Raw genomic sequence first — 24,600 nt, 5'->3', positions numbered from 1 at the left:
AAAAACCCCGGAAATCACAGACTTGAGAAATGTCTAGGGACATGCAGCTTGTCCTACAGAAGCACACAAAATAAAGAAAACACAAAGAAAAAAAAAATAAACACACACACATGTAAGCTAATGCCCACAAAAACTTTTTAAGCTTTCATCCCAAATCTCCATGACATTTGATGTAAGCCTTTAACTATTCTGAGAGGGGATTTGTCCAGGCACAGATGCTGTAGGTTGGAATAAATGGATTTGTGTTGATCCATAAATCAATGGGACGTTTGACATTATAAGTTCACAATCAACCAGCATGACATTGGAGGCTCACAATCAGCTCTGAATGGATGGAAACCTGGATGACTGAATATGGAACAGATGTGCCCGTTTTAGGTGTCCAGCGTAGCTTTCTGCATCGCCGCTTTTTGCACTCCGAGCCCATGAGAAACAGACTTAAGGAATTCTATCACTAGAAACACAGTGCAGTGGCTACAACTCCAAAACCAACATTTTCTTCATTGTTTGGAAATCTTTGAACCCACCCGATTGTGATGTTTGCAGCCATCAGGACATCTTTAAAGACGTGTTTCATAGAAACATCCTTCAGTTTAAAGACCACAAAACGCTTCTTTATATATAGAGAAAATGTGCCGCAGAGGACTTTCTTGAGGCCAATCACCATTACTTTGATTGACCTTTCATTTAAAATTTGCAGCTGTCGACACTCATTATGTTTTAACCAGAGGCCACGGGTCGAAGTCCTCAACAAACAGGATCAAAGGCTGTGGCTTCCATGACAACGGGTTATCTGAGCTGACACCAGATGAACCTGTGATGTATGCACATCGGCATAGGTCAATGAAATGATAACAGTGTTTGGGAAAAAACGGGGATAACAGTTTGGAGGCCACTGCGGCTCCTTTAATCAGGCTGAAAGAGGAACATTGGTGGGGTTAAGGGTTAGTTACAAGTTTGTGATGGGAAACCTGGTCCAGAAGAACACCACTGATTGGATTATGAAGCATAAACTATAAAGACGACATTCACATATCTTTGATATTTCTGACCAACATTTTAAAACACAAAAGATATGCAGTTTACTATGATTACTATGCTGGAGCAAAGTATAGTGTAGCTTTAATTTCAACTAATAATTCTTTTCGATATTTCTCTTTGACAATTTTAGTCTATAGCAGGCTGCCAAACATAAGGCCCAGGGTCTAGAATCGGCCTGCCAAAGACTCCAATTTGGCCCACTGGATGGCTTTGGAAAATGCAACATTTTGTTTAGATATTTAACTGTGTTTTCATTAGTTGTATGGCTTCTCCATGGCTATTTATTCTTCGCAGAAGAAAATAAGTAATAGATAAACAAATAACTACCAGAAAGTTCATATTTTTTTACTGTATACTATAGAAATGTATGACTTTTACAGTGAGTTCATAGTTTAAAAAAGAGAAGAAAAAAAGATATTCTTTCAGTAATTTCTGTAATTTTACACATGCAATTCTTACAATTGAAACCCAAAGCCACATGTCTTTATCCTGTAGAAAAACTGAGCTGTACTGTTGAAACTGCACTTCTTTTTCTTATACTATGTCAGGGATTAAATGTGCAGTTGAACTTCTTTACACTGACAAAAAGATGAGTTTCACTGGTCAGTCCCACTTATGATCAAAGTGGGACCCAATGTAAAATGGGTTTGACACCCCTTTAGGTTTATAGGACGCTGGAAAATACTGAAAAATGTCCATCAGACATCACCAAAGCATAGAAAACATGAAAAAACCCCATTGGATTCAGAGGGTAGGGCATTGTTTTGTCCCACTTTTAGTTAGGAATGACACAAATGATCTAAAGTCCTGTGCAGACAGCCAGACATGCACTTCTTTTCCAGTGCAGGGCTTCAACATCTGGTCACTTTTCCATAATAGCCACAGCAGCAATTTTACCAAGTCAGACCTGGTAACGTTTACAGAACATAACACAAGTCTGAACTGAACGCAGTCGCATTAGCAGACAGGCACGCACAAGATTACAGCTGTAAATCTCTATCATGTGTCCCTGAATTGCCCAGCTCGCTATAAAACACGACTGTTTGGAAGAGGGACGCAAATATCGATAACACGCACACCACGACCTTACATCTTAAATCAGCTGCAGCGAGATGAGGACTTTTCTCAATTACTATTTCTTGCATTTTCACTATTTCCTCATCCATAAGAGAGATGTCAAGAATGTGAATGCCTCACAGCACTGAAGCACAAGTACAACAAATGGTGTGAATACCAAGGAGAGACAGAGAGAAAGTCTGTGCTGTGTCTGAACTTTGATGTGAGCACCTGAATGACATCCCTTTATCAGACTGGTGAAGGTTGCAAAGGTACGTATCGCCCATCTGATTTAAGAAAGGGGCTAATTTGACTCACCAACTCATCGAGGGAGTGATCTGGCTGACGCCACCAGGAGGGAGGGAGTAATATCCTGAGAGGTCCTGGGACTGATGCCTGTGAACGCCTGGAGGACACACAGACACACACACATTAACATCATTGTAATCAGGGTTTTCTCAGTGTTTGAACATCCCCAGCCCACAGGTCTGATGGGTTTAGCAGTGTAAGCAGCATAGGAACCTGCCATTAAACACGTTAACACACTGACTCACATATTCTCGGTCACTGTGGCATACTCTGTCTTTCTGTGTGTGTGTGTGTGTGTGTGTTTGTGTCTTCCACTAGAAACCAATGATGCCAGTCGGTTTCACTGGTTTATTCCACACAAGTCGGGGTCTGTCGTAAAAGCGGCCACATTTTAAAAACCCACAACGACACGGGCAGACGCACACCCAGACGAGCATCCAAACAAACACTCTTTGTCTCTACTTTTAGCAAAAATGTTTTCGAACAAAAGAAACACAGACTGCTTGACTCTGTGCCCTCACACAGAAAATATCCAGTCTCTCTCTTTCTCTCTCTCTCTTTGTGCCCTTCAAAGGAAGTCATTTGTCAACAGGCAGCACCTAGCACTTAGCGCGGCCCGGCTGCTAACCTGTGTTTGCAGCAGAGGAATGCTCTAGATGACTGTAATTTGGCCGCGGCTCCGGGCCTGTTTCGGGACCCCGAGCCGCTATAAATCTGGATGACAGGAACGAGACTGAGTCAGTCGACCTGTCTCACCACTCAACCCTTCCTCCCATTCCTCTGTCTGTCCCACCACGCCCTTCCTCCCTTCTCCTCTTGTCCCTCATCCCTCCCCTGGTGCCCTCCACCCTCCCACTGTCCGGGTTCCTCTTATTGCTCGTCTCTGCCCTGCTTCTCACCCCATCTTGACCCTTTTGCCTCTCTGTTTCCCATCCTTCGCGTCTCACCCTCTTTCATTAAAGACCCCTTTCATCCTTTTTCCCCTCGTCATTACACCTTCATTCCTTGTCATCCTCCCCTCCCCTGCACACCTTTCGAGTATTTAATGGCGACGTTTTCAAGTTGCAAGCCTTCATCGGTCTCTCTCTGTTCTTGCTTCTTTTTAAATAATGTCATTCACAGTTTTATTCATGCAGCTTGTGTGAACAAACTTCACCCTGCGTGCACGATGAAGTGTAAGTAAGCAGTTGAGTATTTAGTTAAACTTGTTAAGCTTCACTCACAGAGAATATCTAAAAATGCTGCAGTGGGTGCTTGACTCAAACTGGTTCGCAGCAGTACAGTAATGATTAGCTGACCAGCCAAAGTAGCCACAGAGCGCGCTCAGTACGCCGCTTTGTATGTATATCAAGAAGAAGAAGGGACTTTTGGGCTGCTGCAGCCACTTCCCTTCAGAGATTGTTCAACATATAGAAGTTTTTGATGAGGGGTAAATTCCATTTATTGGAAACATCAGGCTTACATTCAGAGTGTGCTCGTACTGACGAAAAACTGCTGTGCCACAATAACAGTCGCACAACCAAAGGCAGCAAAACAAGGGTCGGGGGGGTGGGGGGGGGGGGTGGAAGGGGGGACTTTTTGTTGCGTGGCAAAGTGCTGTATCATTTTGCAACAATTTGTGTCATCCGAGACAACAAGTACAAGTAGATTTTGGGTGCCACTTACGTGTTACTCTGCTTGTTTTGCTGTTTTTCTACCTTTAATACAATTTTTTTACTCTCTTTTATTATGCTTTATAGTTTTTACACTGTTCCACTACATGAAACTACATGAATTTTACTGTATCACATTCAGATTTGATGTACTTAAAGATAATATTAATATATATTTTAGTTAAATAACTTATTTTTACTTTTACTCTCTCTCTCTTTTTTTTTTTTTGCTGTAGCTTGTGTTCTTTTTACCTTGCTGAGATATTTGTTTAGTCATCATTATTTGAGGTTTGGAAGCATTCACTTATGCACAGTTCTCCTGAAATCTTGCCACAGCATTTCAATCAGGCTGAGGTCTGGACTTTGACTGGGCCGTTGCAACACCTCGATTCCTTGGGATTATTGTCCCGTTGAATGATCGAGTTTTGGCCCAGTTCCAGCTGTCAGACAGACGGCCTCACATTTGACTCTACAGAGGAGTTCATCGCCGATTCAACCTAAGCCATGCTGCCATGTTCTTTTTTCTGGCAACACATCCAAACAAGCCATACTTATTCAGTCTTCTTCTAATTGTACGGTCATGAACTTTAACATTTAACAGCCTCTAGAGTCTGAAATGTAGCTCTTGCGTTTCTACAGTTTTTCTGAGCATTGCACAGTCTTGTGACATTCCTGCAGAGGAGCAAACTATCAAAACCGCTGTTACAGAGATGCTGACACTGGCTCACGATTAATGATTGATGAAATGGATTTGATTAGCAGTGCCTGGCTGCTACGTACCCCCTAAAATCCTATGGAAATAGTAAGCGCGCACTTTCTTTTTTCCACTTTAATATTTTGTTGTAGTTTGTGTTGAAAGGTTTGGCTGCTATAAACACACGAATTACATGATAAATGAAGTATGTGCTATCTTAACAAGGGTATAAAGTTACAAAGTGGCATTTTTTCCCATACACACTCATAGGTGAGTCATTGCGACTACTTTAGATGTAACTGAAACCCTGCGAGATTAAGAAATGTGTCAGAAATGTCTGCTGCTGTGCTAAAAAGGTGAAGGTACAGTACACATCTGCGTACATAAAAACTCTGAAACAGAAGTTAAGCATGAAAAAACCCTCCTACAGGTACTTGTATGTATGCTAAACTGCTAGACAACTGAGAACACCATCACACTGTGTTTTATTTTCAACTGCAGCATGAAAGCCTTTTCATATCTCTACCATTTCCTCTCTGAGGCAACAGCGACTGAGGCTCATGGGTATTGTAGTGTTTTGTAGGCATCTGCCATGCCAAACTGACATTTCTCAGAAGTAGTGGCTGAAATAATTACATCCGGTGGCGACAAATGAAATTATCCAGGACTCCACACGCACACACCTTGGAGCATGCAGCTTGCAGCACCGTGTTAAAAAACATTTGCTGCCTCAGAAGAACAATTGCACAGCCTCACCAGCATCACCAACATGGGCCATTTTGTCCCTTTGTTAGTGACAATCTGAATGTGCCCTCATGTGAGTTTCACTGTCAACACGGTTAACTTAAAGATGGTTAATCTGATGAGAGTGTCAGACTGCCAAGTTAACCCCTTCGAGCGCAAATGTTCTGAAAACACGTGATCGGCAGTAATAACAACAGCAGATGCTAATACTTCTTGTGATATTGAAACTTAACATCCTTTTTCGAAATTACCCATTTTCCCTAAAATGACTGTATGGCAAACATCAAAGTCGAAATCCTACATGCGAACTGCACACAAGTTTTTATTTTAGCAGTTAATCTTCACACCTTAATGCGAAGGAAACTTGATCATGGTTTCTGTAAGTCACCTTTTTGCCCTTGCTATCAGTTTGTCTGCTGTTGGGAAACCTGAAGGGGAAAATTAGCAGCAGTAATGGGGCAGTTTTCTTTGGAATGCCCCTTTTAGCGCGGCCGTCTAATAACAACTACAGCAACTATCTCACGGTCTCCATGTTGGCGTCTCGGGAAACACTTCAAAGAGGAACCATTTGAGTCAAAGTGGCTGCGTGTGAGCTCAGTATTAGAACGTGTGCATGTTAAACTGAGAGTCGAGAAGCTGAAAATAGTATTCCTGCACTGATAATGTGCCGCGGTGGTTATAACCACTGAGAGTGAAAGCGATGCAGCATCTGAGCCATTAAATGACTTGACAATCAGCCAGTGTGGTGTACATAAAAGAGCCCAAAGACCAGAAGAAACTGTGCAGAGTTTTGTTACAGTAAGGGCAGTAATAAGTGCTGACAAATTTTACACAAGTACTGGAACTGTTTCTTTCTTTCCTTTTTTTAAGCGCAAACATCAAAAGCTGCTGTAATAGTAAAAGTCAGTTTTTTACAGTGTAAAACTACAGATTGTCGAATATGACTCTTATTTTTTTTTCTTATTATTCATCGTCGATACACAGTTTCTCCTTTTAAGCAGGGTGACTCACACTCTCGCTTCCAATTCAAAAAAATGTAACAGCTAGCACAAACAGGCTCCGATGACCCAATTTAAAATTATTTAACGTTTTGCATTTTTACCCCAATTTAACTCTATTATTTTAACTCTTGCGCTCATTCGCCTTTACACTCTTTTCACTGCGTCTCTCTCGCACAGCGACTCGTTTCTTTTCAAAATAAGGCGATCGCTTAATGAAGAAAAGCACTACAGGTTAAAGAGCCTCAAATAGTTAATAGCCAGCACTTTAAACTGATGTGACTGTAATATAATTAAATCTACTTGCATTAATATAGGCATTTTAATCCCACATTCATGCAGCACTTTATTCTAAACACTTCAATAACGTCATCTACCTCACATTCACAGCCGGTTTAATCACCTGTTACCCTGCATGCAATGTTGGGCTGTGGGAAGAAACCCAGGCAGGCACAGGGTGAACATGTAAGCTCCACATGGGATTCAGCCGGGATTCAAACCAGGAACCTTCTTGATCTGAGATGTTTATGTCTCAATTACTCCGGTAAGCTTGGAACTATAATCACTATTTAAAAAATACGATTAAATAAATTTGTGTTAACAACTATTCATTTGTTGCAAATAAACATAAATAAATAAAAAGTTGATTTCCAGCCTCGTCAGCTATTTCACGTTTGGCACTCCTGAAGTAATCAAAGCTTACTATATGACAACAGATTGTCTCACACACACATGCACTCCCCTTCCGATTTACAGTAATACATACAATAGCATACAGTAAGTGTTAATCACATGGCAGGGTGATGGTAAGCAGGCATGTTTCACTTCTCTGTATTTTATAATCTATTGTCTGGGCAAATATTGTCTTCCTTTTTTCCCCCCACTTGAGAAACATTGCCAGGTTCAGTCCTACAGTATCACGGTCTAGAAGTTGTTGTTTGTGTCTTTATGTCATCATCGCGTCTTTACTGTAATTCCTTGTTCACTTGTCTCAATAAAACCTCAAGTCGAATTTGAACCTTAGGTACTCTCATTTAACACTGTTGCTAATTCAGCTGCTTCAGAGTCTGGTTTTTACCTCCCTGCATCCACAGAAGGTCCTTAAGGTTTTGTGGACTACTAGAGACTCTGTACGTCGCTCCCACTCAGCTTAAGATTTGTGGACTCAAAAGTCATCTTTTTAAACTTGCCCTTCGTAACTTTTTGTCCTTATTATTCATTTACTTTTTTGACCATTTTTGTCGTTTAGCACTTTGTAATATTTGTCTTCAAACGTGCTATAAATACAATTTTTACTTACAAACAGTCATATCTGAATCGAGATGTTGCCCAATCTAAAGGGAATGTTCCACTTTTGAATCACACGCGGTGTTACGCTTGACTGGAGAAATGACTGAATTTACTAAGCCGACCAGCTGGGTCACACTATGTCAAACACAACCCGGCAGAAAGGTCACTGCAGCGTTCGAATCTCCTGGATTTACTGACAGTGAAATTTCCTGCTTTCCTTTTCAGGTTGTAAAACACTTTCACCTGTATTTTTGAGCTTGGAAGGTGCTACACGAATGATGGATTATTGGTAAGACATTGAAGCTTAAAGTGGCTTAACGTGAATTAGATGTATAAAAGTTTGAAGTTCCAGGCCTTTTTTCTAAATGTGAAAATTAGTTAAAGTCCATGATTTTTGCTTTTAAAAAAAGCCTTTTCATTATGATTGTTTCATCTGTCAGACAAATAAATGTGTTAGATAATTACAAGACTGTTTAAAGTTTATCACTTTGGGTGGCAAAAAAACAGGAGTAAAACACAGTGTTGTTAACAAGCTCTTTGGTTATCCTTCCATTCCTGTCATTGCCACTGCAGCTTCTAATTTTAAGTCTCTCGGTGACGTAAAGTGGGGCTTAGGTATGACAGTGTCTGTGACTGTGCAGCACCTAAATTTAAACCTAGGATTAACGAATCTTTCTGTCACTGAAATTTCTCTAAATACTTCATAAATATTCACTGGGTTGAAGTTTTACAGTGGAGGAAATGTTTACTTGATCCTCTGCTGAATATCCAAGTTTGTTCACTTCCGAAAACTGTTTCATGATAGTTTCATTTTAATGGAGACAGACAGATAATATTAACCAAAACACATCACAAAAATGTTATAAATTGATTTGCATGTCATTGAGTGAAATAAGTGTTTGAAATAAGCAAAACATGGTGGAGAAAACCATTGTTGGAACCACGGCGGTAAAACATTTCTTTTAGTTGGTCACCGGGTTTGCACACATGTCAGGGACAGATGTCTGGAGAATGGGTAGGCCACTTCTTTGTTGCCTTAGCGATATGTTTGGGTCATTATCATGCTGGAAGACCGATCCATGACCCAACTCCAGAATTCTGGCTAAGGGAAGGAGATTTTACAGTACCTGGCACATTAATTGGCCCCTAAATGCAGTGAAGTCATTCTGTACCCTTAGCAGGAAAAATCATAATGATTCCACTTCCATGCTTGACTGTGCTGATGATGTTCTGTGGGTCATACTCAGCATTTCTCTCCCTCCAAACATCTTGATTTTGAGGTCTACTTCTGTCCCAATCAGCTGAGGGTCGGGGCAGATGGCCAGTTTCTCGTGATCTATTTCTCATGATCATCCTCACCCTATGAAGCAAGATCCTGCAATGCAGCCCCTGATTGAGAGTGATTGATAGTCATTTTATATTTCTTTCCATTTCTGAATAATCACACCAACAGGTGTCACCTTCTCACCAAGGTCTACAGGGCAGGGCTACAGTCTTGTCCCTGACTTCCTCTGACAGCTCTTTGGTCTTGGACATGATGGTGGAGAGATTAGAATGGGAGAAATTGATTCTGTATTTTAAAAAAGCGCTTTATGCTTTCTGTAATTGATGACTGATCAAATGATTGTAATATGTTTTCCACTGGGCCACACAGGCAGTCAGTAGAAGCCAGAATTGTGTCTGGGTTGTAGGGGCTTAAATACATATTTCAGTCACTGACATACAAATCAATTTATAACTTTTATGTTTTTTAAATTTATTTTTGATTGATATTCTGTCTCTCTTCATCAAAATGGAATTACCATAAAATAAATTAGACATCGATCATTTCTTTGTGAGTGAGCAAACTTAGAAATTCAGCAGGGGATCAAGTAAGTATTTCCCCCGCGCTAAGTTTTCTGCTGACAACTTTAACGGCCAATTTTAATACACTGAATAAAAGAAGTGAAACATGCTATGAGAAAGATGATGCAACATGTGCATTACTTTAGGGGAAATTAACGGGAAAATTAAGGGGGTTGTAAAGTTGAAATATAGCTAAAGGTAAGGCAACTCCGTATTTAGGCAGCAGTGAATAACAGACAGTGGGTGGTGATGGAAATAACAGAGGAAGTAAACTGTGTGGTGAGAATAAATGACAGATGTAGGCTCTGTGTACAATAAAGGATATTAAAAAAAGAACATTTATATCTTTAACTGTTTCAAAAAAAACAAAAACAAAACAGAAATAAACCCACAAGTATTGTGATGTTTGTCATTAACATTGACGTCCACTCACGGGAATTTCTTATTGCCTCTAATGATGTCACAAAGAGCAGAACAACAACAGGAAAGATGAACTTTCACACGTCGATGGTGCGGTGCTTCTGAAGAAAGGCCCAAGGCCACAAGAAAGATTCAAAGTAGGTGATTGATTAAATAAATTTAAAAAAACTGTAATCACAGCTCTTTCCTTCCTGACCTTTTACTCGAAGTGATGCAGATGACGCAATAACAATCAGAAGCCTGGAGAGTAAGCAAAGTCATCTTAAGGTCAAGAAATCCAGAGGAAATTTGTAACCATAATTTGTTAATTGTTCAACTAAAAGCAAAATAAAAAAAACATAAACAGAGTTTTGTATAAATGACCTCGTTGTTTAACTGAGCTTCTCTCTCTTTTGTGTAATTTTCATCTTAATGTCTTATTGTATATTATTTACTGAGCTGTGTCATTTTCATTTAAGCTATTTCAGTGGTTTGGCTGCTGTAGCACAGAAGCTTTCCAGCCTTCAGGATAGATAATATACGTCTTATCTTATCGGCTACCTGTTTTATATTACTGAGGTTTTGCTGTGGGCCTGCACGTTCTGTGATGCCAATAAAACAATTTCACAGGGGATAAGCAGTCAGGCACAAGTGTGTTTTTGCATAAACTCTCCAGAAATACATGGGTAAACACAAAGACAACATGCAGCCTCGCCGCAGGACACTTTTTAGCCAGTTTCTCAGCTGATTTCAGGCTATTGAGTGGACTAATGTGTTTCACCTCTGATTTATCAATAAAGATTTCCATGTAATGCAAGGCTTTGTTACAGAGGAGCTATATGCAGCACTGTAGACACACAGAGGACTTAGAGTTGCGTTCGCTGGTGTGTGCTTGGAGAATGCATGCACAGTTGCTGCCCTTGTAGCGTAGTCTCAAACCGGACCAATACGGGGAAGTTCGCATGAAGCCTCACTTTCAAATTTATGTCAGCCCGACCCAAATGGACCCCCACATACTAGCACACGTTGAAGGCTGGGATTTTATACTCTATTAAACATGCTACAAACTTACCTGGGTGGCAGGTAACCCCATCCCTAACGCTTTTTCACCCAGAAAACAGAAACTCCAAAAGCAGCCACAGCATGAAAATCAATGCATTATTTCCCCCTCGTCGAGGCTGGTGTTATTTTCCTCCATCAGCTGTGATTTTAAATATTGGAATGACTGGACTGATGATTGAACTGAGGTGAGGATACCATGTTGACAGTCCAAAGCATGAATCATGTTTGTGTCTGACACAAACCGAGCACAGGTGACCAAGATTATAGGAGTCAACTTGAGAAAATGTTTGCAATCTGATACTTCCGTTACAGTGCTAGTGTCACGAAATCCTCCACCAGATTGATGCGGGTAACTTTAGCTGTCGAGATATTAGAAAGGAAATGGATTTTGCCAAAACGTATTCTTTAGAAAAACGACAGATTCTGGCACACTGCTATCCTCCTCGTGTCAACTTCAATGATAAAACTCAAGGGGAAAGCAAACATCTGTACATAGCAAGTAGCACTTTGTGATTAAATTACTTAAGCATGGGTTAAACTTTTGCTGTGCAAGTCCACTTGGGACTGCTTAGGTAAATGTTATCAGGCGGTTAGTGGGAGGATTCGAGTATACATCAATGTGTGTTCCTGCTTTTTGTGACTGCGCAGACTTGTTGGGAAGAATTTGCTTTAACATTTACCAACTACACAAACACCTAGAATAACAGGATTGACTCCTGGGGCGTGCCAGCTGTCCGTGTCTGCAATGTAGGCTTAATAGACACGTGTAAAGATGAAGGGTCAAAGGCCAAAAAAGCCTCCAGAGACCAAGCACTAAAACCAAAGAAATAGCTCAGGTCCCTTTATTTCCCCTTTAAGCAACGCGCAAAGAGGAAGAAAGGTGCACCAATCACTGACATCACTGGTGAGGTAACCCCCGAACCTGTGATCAGCTGACAGACAAAAAAAGAAGTGAGGTAAGGTGGCGTGCGTATGCATGCACCACGGTGTTCCTCTGTGGAAGCGTAGCCAAAATAATTCAGGTGAGATGGTCTGAGAAAGGTTAGATGTGGCAGCCAGGTGTTAGCGTGTGTTTGTGTGTGTGTAAGTAACAAACAGGTGGCTCAGTCTGTCATTACGGGCTGAGTCACTGTGTTAGACACACACACACACAAAGACACACAGACTCTCTAAGCCAGACAAGCGGGAGTGTGTTTGGAGGAAAAAGGGGGATTTCCAGACGGAACAGGCAGGAGATCGCCCGAGGTCTCGCGCTGTCTCACACCTAATCAGAGCCGATAAAAGACTTTTGTTCTCTGTGGTGTTTTTTCCAGTCTGTTCTTCACTCTCGTCTCTCGCTCTCAGCCTGTTTCCTCCTCTTTCCTGTTCTCTCTTGGACGTCACCACAGAGGACAAAATCCTTCAATGAATCTCGCACAGACTCTGTAAACTTCAGAGAGTTTATAAATGATTTCCTGAGGAAAAACCAGGCAGCGCTTGAAGACCACTGGATTTCATATCTCCACATCAGGACGACAATTTTAAGGCTCTCAGCAGCATTAAACTGTAACTTCTTTGAACCGTGGGATAGCTACACTGCATGTCGATCTTTTTTTTAGCACCTTTTGCTGTGTTCTGCACATGTCACCATTATAATTTTTGTCTTACTTTGTTCACAGGGGATCATTAACACAAACACGACAAACAAAAAGAAATATTTAGGTTTCTTCACACCCCTCGTTCACAGGCGCGTTTTCATATGAGCGTCTGGTTGTTACTGTGAGCTGAAACTTCTATCTCCAGCGGTACTCACACTTTACCAAGAAACCACAGAATTACATCAAATAATAACTAAATAAATTTTCTTATAGTTTCATTTCTCTGTAAGTTTCCCCCACTGACATACATGATCACGACTTTAGTCAGCCACCATGTGTGAGAACTCTGCATTTCTCCTCCTCTCCCTTTGTAAGGTTAAAGAGCACTGCAGAGTAGCTTTGCATGATTCGAGGGTCAGAATAATGCTTATTTATCTTAATGTTTGCCCTTGGTGCATCAGTTCTCACTGTGTCAGAAACAAGCTGTTTTAAGACAACTTTCTTCTGATTGGCTAAAGGCCTGAACGGCAGGTTTCTGGAGTCTTCATCCATGAAATCACCAATCACTGATTTCATGCAGAGGCAATTTTTTATTTAAAAAAATGAGCGTTAACAGGAGTAATAAGAGTGCTTAGCTCACATGGCTCACATGGACCTTATTTAAGCTTTGGCTATTTTTAACAAGAGTATTCACCGTTCCAGCGAGGTTGCACAAGAACAAAAAGCATTGCAATTGCATAAACTCGTTAATCCACATAGCGTGTTTAAAATAAAAAGGAAATCACCAGTAACCTGCATACTTTTGAGGAGCTTGATGAGCCATCTTCTGGGGAACACGTTCAGCAAACGTGGCCGGTAGTTGTGACATCTCGCACTAAAGCGAAATGCTGCACAAACCCACTGTGCCACCCTTCAGGCCCTGCCACAGGCAGGTCCAAAACCCGATAGTGTTTTAAATGCCAGGGTGTGTTTGTTTGTGCCTTCCAAACAGAGGAGAGTGTGTGTTTGTATGTGTAGTGCTTGCTAAGGAGAACCTTGTGTGCGCTGCTGCAATGGTTTGTGCGATTGTCACCCTAATTGTTTCCATCTTTTTGTGTGAGTGTGTGTGTGTGTGTGTGTGGCTGGCTGTCCCTTCAGAAGAGCAGGCCACTTCAGAGAAGCCATGAGACCGCCACAGGCTGACGGAGCTGATGCTGCCACTTCACACACAGAGTGCGTGCCTGTGTCTTTCTATGTGTGTCCATGTTCCAGGCGAGGTGGGGGAGCCAAAAAAGAAATACTGTGTGCGTGCATATGAAAGAGGGAGTGCGCAAAAATATTACTGCATTAAATTTGTAATATTACATTTCTCGTGTGTGCTTCTGGTGAAGTGACAAACGTGTGTGTGGTGCATCTGCACAGATGTGACAAATGATGTGTCAACAGCACAAACAGTGTGTATGCGGACCGAGGTTTCAGCGACTATTCGGCAGATGTCCCAGGAACGTCTGTGTTTACTTGCACTTGTGTAGAGAGACTTTTTAAATCTAACTGAGCTCCAAAACTACGCCTGTTTAGCTGCGTCTGCATGTGCAAGGCTCCACTAACAGTATGTGCACAATGTTTCTATACTAGGTGTCTACGTGTGCTCTCACCTGTCTTCTGGCTCATGTCTGTGGGCAGGTGAGGAGAACTCGGGCTGAAGTGATCGTTGCTGTAGGGCAGGAGGGAGGTCAGCGGGTGCATCCCGTGAGACTGCTGTACCACCGAGACTTTGTTAGACTGTTGATGAGACGACAACAACAACAACACAAATTAATTCAGATAAAAGTAGAGCTTTGAATATCCTTCAAGAAGCCTGAGAAGTACAAAAAACTGCTTTTGCCTTATGTTAGAACATTTTGCACAATTCACATTTTCCAAGCAAAAATAAAGACTTTTGCATGTGACAGACATAAAAGAGACCCAGGATGATACAATCTAAGATACACCAATTGAAAAGGAAAAAAACCCCCAAAAGTATTTGTTTAAGTTTGGCTAATCAAGTTGTCTGGAATCAAGTCAGGAAAACCAGATGTATCTTAATTTGATCACAGAATCTATATTATTCCAATTACAAATAATGTCTGCAAACTGCATTTTGAGATTTTAAGATTCAGAATCAGCCGTTCGGCCCAACGCTGCTGAGCACGATCAAAGAGCTTTGCAATTACACGAGTTTTCCTTTCGTTCATTTGCTTACAAAAGAAATAACAAGATGCAACCAGACATGAAAAGAATTATTTAAAAAAAAATCTGCGTTCTCCTCTTAAATAATTCACTGATGGAAGAAGATGCAAATGTTAAGTGTCTCCGAATTTTGGGGGGGATTTGCGTGCACTTATACTTCATCCAAGACTGAAAGAAAAGGAAGAAAGCTGGACATTTTAAACACGGTTTGGAACAAAACAGATGGGCCGTACTTCGCTCACACTGGTTTTCAGTGGAGCGGGGAGGCGGAGGAGGAGGTGCAGGAGGAGGACTATTTGATCGATAAGTCTTTGATGATCAAGTGAGGCTGCGTGTGAGCTTGTTTGCTTTCATGTCTCTGTTTACAAATGGCTTTCAATAACTTACGTGAAATCCAGTTATTACTAATGCTCGCAGCATGCTAGCTGACATACGATATGTCACAGCGGTTTGCAAAGTTGGAAGCAGCTAAGCGGCCAGCCTTGGACAGAATTTCACTGCATTCATTTGAAGCAGGCCCTGTGTGGACTGGTATTGTTTTCTTGGGGAGTTTAAATAGTGCTGTTCGGTGTGAGTATCAGTGTGTTTGCGAGCAGGTGGATGTGTGTAAATGTGAGGCTCTGCAGAGGCACTAATTTTCCTCGGCACGAACATTAAAAAAAAAAAAGAGAGAGAAGTTTTCCAAGCGATTTTATTTTGGACACTGTGTGTGAAGTGTGTAAAATCAGCAGTGCAGAAGGCCAGATCTGCTGCTGCTCGCTAGACCCCCCACTGAGTTACAAAGCGAGCACCTTATCACTTAAAGGCAGAGCTTCCACACTGCTACACTGCACATTTACACACACTTTAAACTGCTCCTTTCCGATCAATCAGCATCTTAAAGACTCGCACTGACCACACGCGTGTGCACACACATGTGTGGAAACGGACCCTCATGTGTATGCTGCACGACCGGCAGCGGAGCTCAGATCAAACTGCTACACCGCTTTTTAATGCCGTGAAAACAAAACTGGCTGCTTCTGTTCTCAAGAGCCGAAGGGGAGGTGTGAGGATGGGGCTGCTGATGGTGATGGTGGGTGGGAAGAAGTGCAGGGGAGCAGGTAGCATAGTAGGAAGGTGAAATGTGGTGATAATATGACCTGCATTCATAATGATCTGAAGAAACAGTGAGACGGAGGACAAACCTCGTGGTTTAAGGATTGTACAAAAAGCCTCTTTCATCACCTTAGAGGCCGAGAACAAAGGCAAGAGAATGAAATCAGCAGGCGTTAAACACTGAGTAGGTTTTAAGGTTATGACCCGGCAGACCAGTATTTTATCAATGAAGATGGGCAGGGGAGCTGCATCGCCTGGCTGGTTTGCATGTCATGTGGTTAATCACGTGGGGTCGAAGACGGAAAGGGGACTGTCTGCAGTTCGCCAGCTCAGGATGGATGTGTGAAAACACAGAAGTCTGCACAGCTGGTATTGTGAAGGTTGGACATTAACACTGCATCAGCTCAAACGAGGTGACTGCATTGGCCCTTTCAAGTTAGAGATGGGAAACTCACATTGATGGGAACAAGAAAGTAACTCTGAAACAAAACAGACAGACGCGGATACAAAAAATTGCTTCTGGCAAGCAATTGTTTTTTTAGTTTAATGTGGCAGGCCACATGTAAGTTAAATTATTAATTTGTGTTCTTTTCCACATTTTCTAAATGCTAAAAATCTCCATTAAGGCATTCTACTTCTTATGACTCACTGGGGTCAGATTTTCTCAAACGTCTGTCTTTTAATGACCCTTCTGCTGCTTTGATGGCGTTTTCATTCCCAGAAACACCAATCAGCCACACTGTTACAAACCCCAGCCAACTACCGGATAGATCTGGACTGCGCTGAGGGTTGCACTGTGACGAATCCTCCGGTTGTTAAAAGAGATCGTGATTTGAGGCGTCTGACGGCTGAGTCAAAACTTTTTGCTTTCTGTCTTTTCCTGCTACTCTCGGCTTGTGCTGGTCAGACTCCCTTATGTCCGTTTGCCGGTCTGCAACACGCGCACTGCGGTGCAGAGAAGTAGTCACGTGTGTGCTCATGGTCACACGCCCACATGTCATTAGCGTGGAAACTCCTCACTGTGAGCGAAGAAAGTTCACTCACAGCAAAGTTCGCCAAAGTAATCCACAGGGGGAACCACCACGCAAATTATTTGTAACAACAAACCTAATCAGACACTTAAATCACCCTCGACCTCTTTAGCTAAAGCTAAAACTATTCAGTACTGTGAGGCAGCCACAAGCCAGCAGCCTCGGTATGAGCAATGGATTGAAGCAGTTATGAGGAAATTATGGAGATGACCAAAAAAAGTGAAAAGGGTCAATGTCCCGTTAGATTGTTATGTTATAAATATACTGGAATACAATGTAAGTACCTGAGATTTGTTTTGTTCTGTAAATCTGATGCAGTTCCTTTTGTTCGGTGTTTATTTTCAGATGTTTCATTGAGAGATGGGAGCGGTAACTTTCTGCAATTTGGAAAAAACTGTAATTTTTTGATTTAGAAAATAATATTTTGCATTGAAGAAAAGCTGCGTTGTCATAGATCTTACAACGAACCAGCCAAGAAAATTGCAAAAATGTGCTTTGTGAAGCGGCAGGGCGCCCTGTCGAGCTAAACAAAGCCCTCTGCTGTAAGGCAATGCTTTTCTTCAATGACAATGATGAGTCCACATGTCAGATGAACGTCAAGGTTTCCCAGCAGAACTTTGCATTCAAATAAGATGATCAATGTTCTTCGATGTCGCCTCTCTGTGAAGTTATTGATGTGGTTGATTTGCATAAATCGTCTCTTGTTATCAACACCGTTTTATGAGCGACACACAACTCTATCCAAGGAAAAGGAAGCAATTTATTTTTGCATTTTTTCTTCACATTCAGCAGTATCACTGACATTTTGCAGGGAAAATCCCCAAACGATGCAACTGGCACCGGCGGTGAGTGGCATAAGAATGCGGAGGTTCTCAAACTGCACCGGGTGTAAAACTACTGCCTGGATGACCTAGTGGAAAAACATGGAGCGCTGTGTCGAATGAATGTGATTTATGCAGGGAAAATAAACAAGAGTTTGCAAAGATAGCATGCTGATTTTTTTTTCTTCTCTCTCTCTTCACTAAAATTGAATTTGGGTCCTTTTTATTCACAAGGGTTGATATGAACTGTAGGGTTAGATGAGGCCTTTGGTTGGGGGAAAACTAGAAAAAGTTTCAGAACTGGTATAGCTGGTAAAAAGGTTGCATGACATTAAAAAAAAACTTTTCCTGTAATAGGAGTCAAAACCACAAGTAAGGCAATGAATGTTCATGAGCACCAACAAAACTCTACATGATTCTTCACGTTACAGAAAAAAGACCGCCTGGGACAGAAACGCAGAGGTTAAATAACATCAGTACTCAGCAAGTGTGACTTTTCTGCACACAAATCACACTCACATACAGTTTGCGTACAGACACATACGCACATCTTCTGCTTCTCGGCAGATCCTTCGCATATGGGGCGCACGCACACATACACACATGTGCTCAGGGCTGCTAGGAGCCTTCAAAAGTAGCTGTGGCTCTGTTTCACGTGCTGAGGTTGATTTAGCCGTTTTGCTGTAACATTATAGCCGCAAAATCGTCCATTTATGTTTCCTCTCTTCCTTGGGGTAATTAGCCGGCCTTGAAGTGGCTTTCGCTGTGCCTTCCTTTTTTTTACACACACTCAGGGAGGCTGACTGAGAGCACTCATTTAACCCATAATTATCAACCCCTCTGTGTTTAAAAAAAAAAAAAAAAAAAAAAAAACCCAACCCCCCGCACGCACACATAACTTACACATAATTACCTTTGCTGAAACAGACAAGCGTGTACATGCATGTGTGGGACACACACACGCAAAAGACATCTCTGAGACTGTAAACCTGCAGCTATGTTTTTGGTAAATTGGAGAAAGAAAAAAAAAGAAATAGACACACATGTGTCGGTGCATGCGCAGACAAACAGATGAGGGGAAAGTTCATTCACCCTTTAATTTGCAACAGTTGAGTTACCCACCACTTCAGACTGAGATACATCCAAGCGTTATAAATTTATGGTACAGATCAATATTAAATACAGAGGGAAGGGGGGGGGGAGTTAACTGTGGCCAACTGAACCCTGAGTTTATTTCTTTAATAGGATAATAACATGCATATGGGCCCTTTCGCCTATAGAAAGTGCTGATCATAACTCAAGGCCAGTCTGTGGTCTTATCAGATACCCAGAATCTGTGTTGCCGGGAAACAATGTCAGCCACGCCCTCTTTCTGCGGTGACTGACCAGGTGGGTGCACCTAAAAATGCATAGCTGTGCATACATTTATGTCTCTGTGCATTCATATCCCCTCTTCTGCTGATTTAATCTGCATTCACTGCTGATGGGAGTTTGTTGTGGTGTGCAGCGACGCTTTTAAACTCACTACTTTTAAAAAGAGACATGCAGGTAAACCTGCAGTTTAGTGTGAGGACGCTCAAAAGGAATCTCTTACTGTGGTTTCAAGAGCCACCTGTAACCGTGTCACTATGCCGGGATGCGTTTTGGCGCACGTCTCACGAAACACGAGTTCCTGCTGCAGCGGCGGAGCTCTGGTTAAACCGGGTGAACTACATCAATCGACCGGCCGTGCACGAAAAGAAACTCGGTGTCGAACCCCAGCGAGAACGGCTGCGCTGAATAATAAAGCTCCTATTTGTTGATTACATCAAAGATTTAAATACTTCAAAGAGGCGATTACTTTAAAAAATTACAATTAGACAGCACCACCTTTTTAAGTGCGTCAGGAAATCGTGAACGTGGTCCTCAGTGTCTCTGTAGTCTCATTTCACTTGAAAGGCCTTTGAATTATCAGCATATTGTTGCTGCCTTTTATCTCCTCTCTATTTGAACAGAAATCTGCGGCTGAATACAAGAGTTAATGGGATCTCAGACATCACTTGTTTGTAATGACGGCCCTCCACCTTGACCCTCGCACATGGAAGCATCTCGCATACACACGTGCGCAAAGAAACGCACAGACACACACACACCTTGATTTAGAAGATCTTATAGTGGGGAAAAAACCCTCCTTTAATGTATTCTTTAGTTTTCGGATGACACACTAAGTAGCTCCGTCTCTTTATATTTGCAGCGGAAATTAAAGCCTCCTCTCACTCGAGAGTGCTTTTAAATTTAATGTCTTTAATCTCACATTTCATGGAGATTGCACTTTCAAAACGTTCATTCACTCTTTCTTTCACCGTCACCCTTTGCCCTGGCATAGCGGAAATTTGAAAAAAGAAGGTATAAATGATTAAATAGAAGGTATGGACAGTAGAGCTGATGCGATCCTTTCAAGTGGCTGCAATCAAACTGTTGTGCAGAAGCTTTCTTATGATGCTATCAAATGAGTTGAGATTTTACTGACTAGATACAGATACAAATCTGACAACTGACAAACTTTATATTCACAGTCGGTTTTATATTATGCTACAGTGTCATTTCCACTTTCTGTGGTTTATGACCACTAAATTCTTGAAGGCTAAGGAATACTGATACTAATCAAGCCTTTGTCATTTTAATTTGGGTCATTGTCGCTCTGGATGGAGCAAAAGGAAAGTGAAAATTGAAGAACCGAGGTTTTAGTTTGGAACGATCCGGCTATGAGAGAATAAACTGGAGGAGAAGCCGGGATTATTTATGCTGCGTGGAAGCTAAAGCCGTCTCCAGCAGTTTGATGCAGAAGCAACACACCGAGGTTTTGTTACCTATGATCATTTCACACTGATTAAGCAGTGCATTTGAATTTTTTTCCAACTTTCAAAGACACATAGCTTTGCACAGAGAGGTCAGAGGGCAGGGTCGACCGTCTCGAGCATAACACGCACCAGACGCACAGACACGCTCTCACTACGCGAATGACTTTGGGTTTATGGGTGAACAGGAGCAGGGGGGGAGATTAAAAAAAAACCTGAGCGTAAAGGCGCGGTAAAATTCCCCACACCTGCATGCAGAGAGCAAGTGCAAAACAGAGAAGCACTACAGAAAAAAAGAGACAGAAAAAAAATGAGAAAGAGGGAACATGAGGTGGCAGTGCCTCACTAGAGACCAGAGAATTTGTGTTTGTTTGATCCCATGGAAAGTCCTGCCCTAGATCAGACTTGATTGTCAGATGAGATTAATGTACGTGCATGAAAACGCACGCAGCTATACGAAATGTATAACAATTCTGAAACTGGCCTGTGTGTGTTTGAGCACACGATTATGATTAATGTGTTTCTGCAAAAGAAACAGCTGACAGGATTTTGACGAACCGCTAGGAAGTCTTACTTTCTGCACGGAGACTGAAATTTACACAAATCTACAAGAGAGGATGCACACATACACACGTTTTTAGCTTCCAGAATATTTAACATTTGATTTACGCATTCAATCTCCTTGCGGTATCAAATACTTCAGCAGGTTTTGACAACTCTCTTCCGTCGTTGCTCGAGCCAAGCAGACAATCCTGCCTTCCACACAGTACAGTTACATGCAGCGCATTATTAAATATAATGCCTCCCGGATCACTTATTTATTTACTTTTTGAAAACAAGTCTGCAAACAGTTTATTGCCAGCAAGTGTTTCAGCGAGCATCACGTGCAGACCTGATGTCAGTACCTTTTCTCTTTCTGCTCTGCACAGTACATTTACGGAGCACAGTTGTCGCACCCTCTCCTCTGCCATCGAGCCACCCTCCTCTGCCCTTCTTGACCCCCCCTAAAAACCCTTCCCACCCCAGCAGTCAATCCTGAGTAGCGAGCACTCTGTAGGTCCCCCCAATCTGGAAGTCATTGCCTTCTCCAGAGTCAGGAGCCGAAAATGAGAGCCTCTTAGTAGGAGGTTTGGGCAACATCAAAGCCTAGGCAACCATAACAACGCAGCTATGTTTAAAAAAGGACCAAACACCCCCCACCAACACCACAACAAGCCCGCCCACTCCCCAATTACACACACATATGAGCACACACACACACACACACACACACACACACATCAATACTCGTATACATGCATGAATGCATGTAAGCATGGACACGCCTAGTGGAGTGCATGCAAGTACACACACACACACACGCTGTTGCACACTGTCGTCCACTGCTGCCACACACCGCTGGAACATCTGGGCTGTGGCCAGGATGAATCAGTAGGCAGCAGACAGAAATATTTGTACGCATGTGTGTCCATATGTATTACTATGCATATTAAACTTTAAAGCTAAATGTAAATGAAATAAATGAAAACGATGATTTCAGTGTCAGGATGGGAGCTTGATTTGAAACATGAGGGCTGCTTTTCCGGTTGTAAAGGAGGATCGAAGAGCAAGAAACAAAACGCGTTTTCTTCTGGGTTTTGCATTAGTATTAATCTAAATATGAAGAGACGGAAAAGATGCATATGATCTTTTATGTTTTTCTGCTGTTTTCTCACATTCTGAGCTAGTCTCAACTTCAGCAGCAGTACACATCTCCCAACCTTCTATTTCCTTTTTTCCCCCTGTCTGCAGATTTGACTATATACCATTTAGAGCCCAATTTTTAGAACCTTTTAGTCCCTTTTTTTTGCTCTTTACGGTATTTTTTTCCTATTTTGCAGAGACTGGATGGCTATGGCTCAAGAGGTACAGCAGGTCATCTACTAATTGAAAGGTTGGTGCTCCAGTCTGCATGCCAAAGTATCCTGAGGCAGGATGTTGCACCCGCAGCTCCTGATGCATTCACTGGAGTGTGTGTGAATGTGAGATAGAAACGCCTTAGATGTAGAAAAATGTGAATGAGACACATTGTATAAAAAAAGCACTTAAAAATGAAAAGAGCTACATAAGAAGCTGTCTTTATCCATCTTTCCTTCATCCTTGTCTTTAGATTTATGTACATAATGCAAACTAATTATTCATTTCAGATATTTAAAAATACAAATGATAAAAATAATAACTATTACTATTTTTTTATCCTATTCCCCATCAGGTCCCCCTAACTACAACCTTTCCTTCCACTTCTACCACTGCTACTTCCACTCCTAATATTTATACATAATAATAGGACCTCTAATATTTGTCTAATCTTCGCCCATATTTGCTCCTGTTGAACGTCCTTTTTTGATTCACGTCGTATGTTTAAGACTGACGACTTTCCCACAAGCAAAGTTTTGTTCATTTCTTTTGTTCGTCAGCGGCCCTAGGAGGAGAATAAGTGACGGCGGCAGCAGTACTAGTGGTTGAGGCTGTAGCACTGCCTAAGCTTGCCAAGCAGCCGAGATGGGACGTGTAGGGAGATTCGCTGTAGCATCGCAGTGAGGCAGCGCTCTGCTGAAGTTGGCTCCGGGCCCTGGATATGACAGGGTGCAAAATGAAATTCGACTGCTGTGATGGCATTTAGAGATGAGTTATCACTCCCTTAATGAGTGGACGGAGACAGACAAGCGGGCAACTTTCTCCTTCAGACTGCGGCGGCAGTTTCACAGCACAAATTACCTCTAATGATTGGTCCTACAGAGAGCTAATTAATGGTGTACTTGTTTATTTCGATCAGAGCGTTCCGCAATCAACGAGTTGTTTGTGACATCCCGGCGATAGTTTGCAACAAAAATATTGACACACGGAGTCGGCAGGAAATGAGGCGACCACGCAAGGCATAAATCCTCTTTGACACGCACTTCCTCCAGGGTTTTGGTTCACTCGAACAATACATACTGCGACTACTTCAGGCCGCAGCCCTGTTTGTCCGTCTTGTGGGAGCCTGTTAGCAGAAGCAAAAAAATGTAGCGGTTTGATAAGAGCATTGTCAGAAAAGGAGTCTTTGTTTGCATTTACTGTCAGCCAAGCCAGACGGGATTGTTCCCGATCTGTAACTTCGATGTGTTTATCTGACCTGATTTATCTAGTGGCTTTGGTGATGGACTTTTTTTTTTAACCCACTCATCAAGATGTAAACAAAGCCAAGAAAGTGACCTTTTGGAGAATCTTCTACCTACTGTACTGGTTGAGACTTGAGATCTTTATTTTTTTATGATTTTTTTCTTCTTCTCAAAGATCCCCAAAGTGTGATACTGATCCCGTCTGCAGGTTTATGTGGTCCCGTCCCCCCCTGCTGAGATGACTGAGCGAGTCTGTCGCTCACTCATTGTGAAACCTTTCCTCTATGGCTGCAGAGCACAGCTTTCACTCAGCCTAAATACCAGACCATGTGCCCAAATGGGAAATGCCGCCACACATGAAAAAAACCCCTGCAGTGACGCGCTTCCTTTGTGCCAGTATCTATTTATTACACAAATATGGCCACCCAATACCACATTAAAAGACTCTCACAGGTCATAGTGAAAACACTTCCCCCCGCCCCTTCTTTCTAGATGAAGAGAGATTCAGCGGCTCTCTCAATTACTCTGATTCTTTCTCGCTAATTCCCTTTTTTGGTTTCAAGAAAAGATTTACTAAATCTTGTAATTATCAATCGAAACATCGCTCCAGCGAATCGAGAAATCTCTGTATGTCACTACTTGAAAACCGGCTGTTCGGCGCGTTTCGCTCTTGACGGCTACACTGCTGGGAGCTCAAGTAAGCGCAGTGGTGACACTTATTGGTTTAAGTGATGGGTGGGCTTAAAGTAAAGTGCATTTGGATGGCCTACCTCGTAATGAACTCCTAACTCAACTACTTAA

At 42.0% G+C, this 24,600-nt stretch overlaps 1 protein-coding gene across 13 annotated transcripts in view; it reads right to left on the bottom strand.

Annotated features, from left to right (window-relative positions):
- Positions 1-24,600, bottom strand: part of tcf7 (transcription factor 7) — a 75,273-nt gene that overhangs the window by 17,001 nt on the left and 33,672 nt on the right. For all 13 annotated transcript variants that reach the window (XM_026181446.1, XM_026181447.1, XM_026181449.1 and 10 more), the window contains 2 exons: positions 14,302-14,428; positions 2,416-2,503 (listed from right to left, as the gene is read on the bottom strand). In XM_026181446.1, coding sequence (XP_026037231.1) covers positions 2,416-2,503; positions 14,302-14,428 — 215 coding nt within the window. The remainder of the gene's footprint in view (positions 1-2,415; positions 2,504-14,301; positions 14,429-24,600) is intronic.

The sequence above is a fragment of the Astatotilapia calliptera genome, chromosome 10 (genome assembly GCF_900246225.1).
Source record: "Astatotilapia calliptera chromosome 10, fAstCal1.2, whole genome shotgun sequence".
NCBI lineage: Eukaryota > Metazoa > Chordata > Actinopteri > Cichliformes > Cichlidae > Astatotilapia > Astatotilapia calliptera.
This window is presented reverse-complemented; position numbering and strand designations above follow the sequence as displayed.